The sequence below is a fragment of the Watersipora subatra genome, chromosome 4 (genome assembly GCF_963576615.1).
Source record: "Watersipora subatra chromosome 4, tzWatSuba1.1, whole genome shotgun sequence".
Lineage (NCBI taxonomy): Eukaryota > Metazoa > Bryozoa > Gymnolaemata > Cheilostomatida > Watersiporidae > Watersipora > Watersipora subatra.
In genome coordinates, this window is record NC_088711.1 from 36,485,481 (window position 1) to 36,495,409 (window position 9,929).

The 9,929-nt window shown below is 37.5% G+C and overlaps 1 protein-coding gene across 1 annotated transcript; it reads right to left on the bottom strand.

Annotated features, from left to right (window-relative positions):
• Positions 1-214: 214 nt before the first annotated feature.
• On the bottom strand, positions 215-8,818 carry LOC137394635 (contactin-associated protein-like 3B). The gene is made up of 6 exons (XM_068081387.1): positions 8,670-8,818; positions 6,599-6,677; positions 5,829-6,046; positions 3,599-3,783; positions 1,577-1,683; positions 215-878 (listed from the first exon to the last, which is right to left on the bottom strand). Exons 1-6 carry the CDS (start codon positions 8,757-8,759, stop codon positions 658-660), a joined length of 900 nt encoding a protein of 299 aa, XP_067937488.1. The 5' UTR covers positions 8,760-8,818; the 3' UTR covers positions 215-657.
• Positions 8,819-9,929: the final 1,111 nt, after the last annotated feature.

A 9,929-nucleotide genomic window follows, 5' to 3' on the forward strand; every position in this document is an offset into this window, starting at 1 on the left:
CGGCACTACAGGACATAAATTAAAAATTTAATGAATCAGACACCTTTCTGTTCACCCCTCGTCTATTAAAAATTTCCCTCAAGGTTGAATTCCTCTCTAGTTGGGAACCCCTGATTTAGGTAGTATGTGTGTCAAATAAAAGAATCCCACTTCATACATATTCTAATAGCTGTTTTCATCACCTAACTAAGCCGATTAGAGAAGCTGCTGTAGGTAACAGGTGCAAAGATGATTATATTGAACAGCATAAATATAGCAAACAGCTGCCAGATGCCATAGCATCAAGAATATACAAGAATATAAGGTGCAATTGATATCACAAGAATGTGTGGTTTCAAGAAATGTTCCAGTACTATTTGTAACAAAACTTAGAACCAGATTCTCAAACGGTTCACGGCATACTGCATTTTCAAGACACTAAATTAAGATTTCTCTATGAAAAACTCCACATGCAGGAAAGCTATAATGCTACAAAAGCTATTAGTAAAAATTTGTTCTTGCTAAATAAAATGTCAGCTCTGTTCTCAAAATCATTAAATTTAACAGTTACAGCTCATGCAGCAACTCAACTATGGCATGCCCCAAAATAGTATAACAAAGCACTATGCATGACACTAAGCGAATATAATCCATGAGATATAGCTTTGAAACCATTGTTCAGCTCCATGGGTTATCTTGGCAGACAACGTTAGACACAGAGATCTGAGCTTGATCTCTGTTGCTCAGCATGTCTCCCAATGTAAAAGCTGTAACAGGAAGACTTCGCTTGTCTGTCACCACAATCCTATCCCGCAGCCAACTGTTCGGCGAGTCAGCAGCGCAGTTACAGAGAGAGGAAGACTTGACGCAGCTGTTATCCTTGCCGCACTCACAAAGTCCTAAACAGCAATAATTACAGAAAAGTATGCAAACAGATAAATGGTGAAAGGAATTGTGATACAAGTTAAACAGCAAGCTTGACCGTCAATTTGGAGTTGTTCTATCGGTAAAATGCCAATGTGTATAAAACAGGCAATGAGCTAACTGTATGAATGGACCAGTTAACAGAGAATTGTGTCAGCAGCGCAGCAGCTCAATGCATCTCTAATTGACTCAAAGAATTGATTCCCACTTGATAAAATTTTGATATTATTTCAATCAGTTTTAAATCCAAACGTTTTGATGTTAAATTCACCCTTTAATAATTACATATAAATTGCTGTTGTTTAATAGGCCTGCTTTATTTGTGTAGATAATTCTCACATAGAAACTGATGAATTCGTTAATTTCTCAGGTTTCGTGATAAAGGTTAAACAAGTGGCTATTGAATTTATCGCAAATTTTCGGAAGTGATGAACTGTTCACAAAATCCAGCATTATCTTCATGACCTTCACTCTATCTAATTCAGAGCTCAGCAAAACTGCATGTCTGAGATGCAGCATGTGATGCCAGAAGTACGTCTCAGTGACCCATGAACTACTCATGTGTTGTGTAGAAAGATAGTACTATCGTCTATAATAGATTAAGATTCTTAAAGGTATCAAGAAACCATGAACCATTATGATTTACAGATAAACGCTACTACTCTGCATTTACCTTGTGAAAAGTATTCAAAAGACTCCAATGGCATTCCAAATGCCATAGCTTTAGTTCCAAGAGAATCCAAATAAAGCATGCTGCTTGCATGGCAGTCCCAGTCTACCCTATTACAACAAAATAACCCAAACTATAAACAAACACATTGCCCATGTAAAAGTTAGACCTAATATAATAAGAACAGCGTTTATGAGCAAGTTGACTTAAACTGGTTTCCAACATCTAATAAACTCATGTTGACCTTGGTTGGTGACTGTAGCAATTAATTTATGTAGAAGATCATCAATAGCAAGCAAAATTGTCTCAGCAACAACTCAGTGACTACGAGCTCCAAAGAATAATACAAGTTAAGGAATAAACGCTTCGACAACTTTGGTATAAATCAGTACAATAGCCGATCGATCATCTGTTATTAGCAAGCGCGTACATCAGTTGTCCCAACTGTACAATCGTGCGCAAATTGAACAAATTCAAACTAGAGTATCGCTTGTTAGTGTACCCTGGCTCGTTTTAACAGAGAAAAAGAAATTGACTCGATCTGCTCTGATTGGTTATGCCAACTGAACAATCGGTCGCAAGTCGAACAAATTGAACTTGCATTTTGGCCAATTTTTTTAAACATTTTTAGTCTGGCAAAAAAAAGTTTTGTAATTAATCATCCTATCAAGATTTAGGTAAAATCTGTCTGACTATTGACTAGTGTACACACAGTGATAGCGTATTAACCCGTTGACAACTGTACTATAAACTAGTGTTTGAACCCTTTGACAACTGTACTATAAACTAGTGTTTGAACCCTTTGACAACTGTACAATAAACTAGTGTTTGAACCCTTTGACAACGGTACTATAAACTAGTGTTTGAACCCTTTGACAACTGTACTATAAACTAGTGTTTGAACCCTTTGACAACTGTACTATAAACAGTGTTTGAACCCTTTGACAACTGTACTATAAACTAGTGTTTGAACCCTTTGATAACTGTACTATAAACTAGTGTTTGAACCCTTTGACAACTGTACTATAAATTAGTATTTGAACCCTTTGACAACTGTACTATAAACTAGTGTTTGAACCCTTTGACAACTGTACTATAAACTAGTGTTTAAACCCTTTGACAACTGTACTATAGACTAGTGTTTGAACCCTTTGACAACTGTACTATAAACTAGTGTTTGAACCCTTTGACAATTGATCAGTTGCGTGATGTTCTTCGAATGTCATTGTGTTTTTGCAGCAAAACAATTAGACCAGCGTTTGAAATGGTGATCTGTTCTCAGGATCGTGTAATATGTTTAGATCAGCAGAAAAAGATTTTATTCACTATGTTTCCAATGTGCGGATGATGATGATCTGGAAGTTTTGTGAACATCCAGTTACCATCCAATAAGTGTTTTAATGGACATTTGCATGCTGCGCATTAACACAAGCGCTTTGTGAAAAAATTAGGAATTCTATGTCAAAGGTCAATGCGGTGCATAGCGGTCTCCTGCCTCATCAACTTGAAATGGAAACGATTGAAGTATGGACAATATTTAAAGTGGACTTACTTGCGCAACATTTTCGTGCGCATCATTCACAAGTGGCGTTTCCATCTCCACAAGCATGAAAAAATCTGCGAGTAATAAAATTCTCTTGACTTGCAGGTTTTTCCCATTTTCATCTCGCGGATGATGCAGACTTGCAGATTTACCGCATCAGGGAAACGCAATGATTCAGACAAAAACAAAGACAACTGAGTTGTTCCGGCCATTGTGTCTACTACCAGTGTGAAAATATACATGCATGAACTTATCTTAATGCTATGAGCAAACTTTTCTTCTCAGTATCAACCTGAGAGTTATGCCTAAATACTTTTAGGCATTCTATTAGCTGCCTTTGTCATGAAGCCATGAGTATTTGTACCAAAGGCATGTAACTTAACTCAACTTAAATTTAACATGAAGTTAACCGACGACTTTTGTGACAACGTACACTGCTTCAGACTAATTAACATGCAACAAAATTTATTGCTGATATTTACCGCTGGCTGCAGTTGCCGGAGACATGCACGGCTGCTCTCATCTGGTCGAGGGACAGAGCATAGTCTATCTTAGTCTTGGTTGTTGGACAATAGTCAGCTGCCCCTGGTACACCGAAATCCCTGTGATCAATACAGTCACGCGGACCCCCTATATTCTTCATCCAGTATGAGTTCGAAAACCCAAACTAAAATTACATGTTTCATTTAAGCACTGTTTCTCCAAGTTTAATAGTTGTTCACAAGAATAAAATATATTATTAAAATAAGACCATGATCAAAGCAAGCGGAAGTAGAAATTCAGCTAAGGGTAACATTAACTTGACCTCTACTAAGAGTAGGTCTAGCCATGAACAGCTTTCAAATCACGAATGAAATTACACGTATATCTTTCATCTAGTAAATATAAACAGACAGCAGCGAGCAACATCTACCTTCTTGATGTATGAGCTGAGCGGCTAGTGGCGGACAGAGCTAGCTCATAGTTGCACATGGCTATCTCATCTCATAGTAACACACAGTTAGCTCATAGTAACACACAGTTAGCTCATTGTAACACACATATAGCTCATAGTAACACACTTATAGCTCATAGTAACACACAGATAGCTCATAGTAACACACACATAGCTCATAATAACACACACACATATAGCTCATAGTAACACACATATAGCTCATAGTAACACACATATAGCTCATAGTAACACACACATAGCTCATAGTAACACACATATAGCTCATAGTAACACACATATAGCTCATAGTAACACACAGATAGCTCATAGTAACACACATATAGCTCATAGTAACACACATATAGCTCATAGTATCACACACATACATGTATAGCTCATAGTAACACATTTATAATAGCTCATAGTAACACACTTATAGCTCATAGTAACACACTTATAGCTCATAGTAACACACTTATAGCTCATAGTAACACATGTATAGCTCATAGTAACACACGTATAGCTCATAGTAACACACATATAGCTCATAGTAACACACATATAACTCATAGTAACACACATATAGCTCATAGTAACACACACATACATGTATAGCTCATAGTAACACATTTATAATAGCTCATAGTAACACACTTATAGCTCATAGTAACACACTTATAGCTCATAGTAACACACAGATAGCTCATAGTAACACACAGATAGCTCATAGTGACTCATGTACAATATATAAATTCCAGTGTCCGTCTGTCCAGTTATAGCGACAAAGTTTTACTAATGAAAAACCCGTTTTGAAGAAGATTTGAACTCAGAACCTCCAGTTCTGGAGACATCAAGCTTGTCCATTGGACTACATCGTACAACTAGCAGAGCCGTGAATAATAGTGAAAACATTCAATACATCCGTTAAAATACGCATAACGAAGTTGCCTCACACGTAACGATTACTAGCTGGGATCACTAGCATTATGTTTCCATGACACACATGATGCGCATTTGGAGTTGTGCGCAATTGAGTGTTTTAATGAACATTCGCTGGATGGGCATTTGATGCCAGCGCTTGACCCCATAGGTCAAGTATTAAGCTAAATACCCCATAAAATGCTACACAGTCTTGTCACGCTTAGCTTAGCAGTATTCGTTCAGAACATTGGAGCTGCTCAAATAAAAATAAAAATGGCTGAAGCGTGAAAATTTTTAGAATGGAATAGCCTGTGCGATATATTAATGCGCATCCTTCGCAAGTGCCATTTTCATTATTACCAAGTATGATGGATTTGATAACATGTACGAGTAGCAAAACTTGCTTAGCTTTTAGATTTAGGCCGTTTCTATGATGCGGATTGGCTCAAATTTGCGCATCATGCGCGTCATGGGATACTGTTGTATAAGTGAATCATAGACCTATTAGCTATATTTAAGTATACATGTATTTAAGTTAACTATATTAAGCATAGTTAATTGGTCTATGAAGTGAATGCCCGGCGTTGCACAGATAATAAAACCGCTGATAAACAGTTGCAAGTAATGTAATAAATAGGTAATGTTGTAGGTAAGGTAATGTTTATAAGCTGTTTTTTATTACCATTGCAACGCAGGGCATTCAGCTAATTTCTGTATAACTTCTAAAATTCAGTCGCATCACATCGATAGCATATGCTTATTATTTACCAAGTATGATCATTTGGGACATGGCCAGGCCGAGGTAATAGCTACATGTAGATTATCTAGACTATTGCAGATTGCAAGACGAGTACCTCGGTGGTGACAGCGGCTCCACTCCAACCACATCGAACGGAGAATGGCTTAATTGATCTCATAGGTCCATCTGGATCAATGTATGTCCATCTATCATGTCTAACAATTTTGGAGCTCAGAGCTTCCCGACAGGTTCTTGGGTAGTTACTCCTTTGGTATTGCAGGTTATCAGGCGGAGACGTACTCGGAGGCTCACGTAACCTGATGAGGGCATTATCTACAGATGATAGAATTCATGTAAGGTGATGAGGTGATGGGCATCATTTATCAATATTTGTTTCTAGCCAACATTACTATAAGTAGAAAAAGAGAAGCACAACGCAGGAAGCCAGCAGATTCAGAGTTGTACTGCGCTACATTTTGAGTTAATATTTGCACATATGCATGTATAAATAAGCATATGATATGCATGTCTCAACTGACAGCAACAAACCTAGAATAAAAAGTTTTCATATGATAAGCATAAAACTTTGCAATATGCAATGAAGGAAATTTTCTAAACTCAACCTGATGCTTATTTGTTACTATCAACAACACGGAAACCTATTAGATAGATGCAAGAGCGAATAACTCTTAAACATCATACAAGGTAATTTGTGTCTTTAGCGTTCATTAGGTAGAAAGGAATGGTTTGTCCCTCGGTGTACTTTTTAGTTGTTACAACAAACTGCTTTAAATTTAAAAGTTGTTGAAGTTGATGTGGCAATCATCTACATAAATGTCTGTTGAAAATAGTGTTTAAAATCTGGTATTTGTTCACCAGACTTACCAATCCTAGCCAAGGTAGAGCTCAGTTTCCCTATTTGAGCTTTCATGTCCGATTTTAACGTCTGAAATTCACTTGAAACCTGAATATAAATAAATGAAGAAAGTAAAACTGATGATCAGATGGTTTAGATAGAGCTGCGAGGATTCGCTATGAGAGGCATTCGCTATGAGAGGCATTCGCTATGAGAGGCATTCGCTATGAGAGGCATTCGCTATGAGAGGCATTCCCTATGAGAGGCATTCGCTATGAGAGGCATTCGCTATGAGAGGCATTCCCTATGAGAGGCATTCCCTATGAGAGGCATTCCCTATGAGAGGCATTGGCTATGAGAGGCATTCCCTATGAGAGGCATTCCCTATGAGAGGAATTCGCTATGAGAGGCATTCGCTACGAGAGGCATTCGCTACGAGAGGAATTCCCTATGAGAGGCATTCCCTATGAGAGGCATTCCCTATGAGAGGCATTCCCTATGAGAGGCATTCGCTATGAGAGGCATTCCCTATGAGAGGCATTCCCTATGAGAGGCATTCCCTATGAGAGGCATTCGCTATGAGAGGCATTCGCTATGAGAGGAATTCCCTATGAGAGGCATTCGCTATGAGAGGCATTCGCTATGAGAGGAATTCGCTATGCTCGGGAGTCGCAAAGAGCCCATCTGCCTGGGTTTTGTGAGTACCCAAGAGGTATTAGTAAATTCCCTAAATAACATTCTAATATTGAACAACCATTGGAACTAGTAGCTGCAAAAGCAACAGATCTTTTAAAATAGGTTTATTTTAAAGCAATATTCAGAGCAAACTATGTCAGTAAAATCACAGAGCAAACTATGTCAGTAAAATCACAGAGCAAACTATGTCAGTAAAATCACAGAGCAAACTATGTCAGTAAAATCACAGAGCAAACTATGTCAGTAAAATCACAGAGCAAACTATGTCAGTAAAATCACAGAGCAAACTATGTCAGTAAAATCACGGAGCAAACTATGTCAGTAAAATCACGGAGCAAACTATGTCAGTAAAATCACGGAGCAAACTATGTCAGTAAAATCACGGAGCAAACTATGTCAGTAAAATCACGGAGCAAACTATGTCAGTAAAATCACGGAGCAAACTATGTCAGTAAAATCACGGAGCAAACTATGTCAGTAAAATCACGGAGCAAACTATGTCAGTAAAATCACGGAGCAAACTATGTCAGTAAAATCACGGAGCAAACTATGTCAGTAAAATCACGGAGCAAACTATGTCAGTAAAATCACGGAGCAAACTATGTCAGTAAAATCACGGAGCAAACTATGTCAGTAAAATCACGGAGCAAACTATGTCAGTAAAATCACGGAGCAAACTATGTCAGTAAAATCACGGAGCAAACTATGTCAGTAAAATCACGGAGCAAACTATGTCAGTAAAATCACGGAGCAAACTATGTCAGTAAAATCACAGAGCAAGTATTACTAAAGGACAGGTTTGCATGAATAAAAGAGGATAAACCCATAGTAAAACTATGAAACGTATTATTGGCAGAATTATATTTTGTCAGGATTTAACTTGACTTAAGTTGATATATATATGTATATAGCTTTACTGACGCAACATAAACATTCCTACTCTAGCGTCTAGCTTATGGTGAGCTTAGCCAACAGCAGGTCTCGCAGTCATTGATTATGAGAGAATGTATTGTTTATGTGATTTTATCCAAACTTTTTTCTAAACTAGATTTTGTGAGACAAATTAATCAGGATGAGATTTCGGTTTGCAAGTTCTATGCTTGCAGATTATCGAAAAACAAGCTCATCAGCTTGATAGACCAAGTTTTCTTTCTATCTTGATGAGGTCACTATCCACTATTACAATTACAACAAAAGTTTTTTCTTTAAAAATGTATAAAAGAAAAAAACTCCTGCCTGTAATCGGTCATATTGTTAAAAATAACTGTAAGCACAGCTAAACAACTACAGAACTTTGGGAAAGGAACTATAGCAAGGACTGGAGTGCTCTTGCTCCTAAAAGGGTGCAGCGCTAGAAAATGAAAACATGCAAACAAATACTCTAGAATGATATTAACCACTTACCCATGCCGGCATCGGACTCTGTGCCTGATCACCGAGAGTTACAAGCGAGAGCACGAGGAGTAGAACAGACAGCATGGCGGTAGACAGCATAGCAGCGATCAACCAGCAAGTGTGAAATCTGCTGCCCGAGTTTACCCATATTGTAGGCCGGCAGCGAGCAGATGCTTATCGGTACCATGACTTATCAGAACAGCCAAAATGGTTACATAACAGGAAGTGCTGCCCATGGAGTAGATATCTATCAATGCAACTGTTTATATGTTGCATGTTTGGGCTTTCTTGTCAAGTGTTGTGCAGTTTTCATTAGATGTATGTAATTTGTATACATGTTATATACTCTTCTACACGTTCATTTTTAAAATGTTGCTTTTGTTACAAAATCATATGTACAGTACAAAGGGAAAAATCAAACCTGTTACAATATAACATGTTTAGGAATACTTGAGATTGACATTGGAGAATAGGCTCTGGTGTAAAATCTAATATGACTACTATTTCTATGGATAAAGAGGTGTATATCATCTAGGATATGGCATGAATTAGAGTGAGCTAGGATACATGTACATATATACATATTACACACTTTCCTGCCGGCAAAGAACAGATATTACTACACAATACCCGATCAAAGCACAAACAGCGAGTAGATATGAATACCACAAGGATGTACAATACAGTACAAACGCTTGAGCAAGTGAACAAAGTGACATATCGCTGTGCTCAGACTGTACGAGAAAAGATGCCTATAGAACCTGTCTTACTGCCTATAGAACCTGTATTACTGTCTATAGAACCTGTCTTACTGTCTATAAAAACTGTCTTACTATCTATAGAACCTGTCTTACTGTCTATAGAACCTGTCTTACTGTCTATAGAACCTGTATTACTGTCTATAGAACCTGTCTTACTGTCTATAAAAACTGTCTTACTATCTATAGAACCTGTCTTACTGTCTATAGAACCTGTCTTACTGTCTATAGAACCTGTCTTACTGTCTATAGAACCTGTCTTACTGTCTATAAAACCTGTCTTATTATCTATAGAACCTGTCTTACATAGATCAGCTTCTCAGTTAAACCTCACTCTCTTACCTTGTTTGCTGACTTCTAGCCACTGGCCATAGTATTATCAACTACATGTATTTTAGTTCAAATTCTGGCAACTCAGATGTTTATATGCAGACATTGGATAAGCATTGAATCCAATTTTAACACAAACTTTGTTAAAATGTTGAAATAATTTGAACATGGTCTGTTAAGA

Coding starts and splice junctions, on each gene's coding strand:
- LOC137394635 (XM_068081387.1), bottom strand. CDS start 8,759: ATGCTGTCTACCGCCATGCTGTCTGTTCTACTCCTCGTGCTCTCGCTT. Junction 1,684..3,598: donor TCCGGCAACTGCAGCCAGCG/GTAAATATCAGC, acceptor TTGTTGTAATAG/GGTAGACTGGGACTGCCATG. Junction 879..1,576: donor TTTTGAATACTTTTCACAAG/GTAAATGCAGAG, acceptor ATTGCTGTTTAG/GACTTTGTGAGTGCGGCAAG.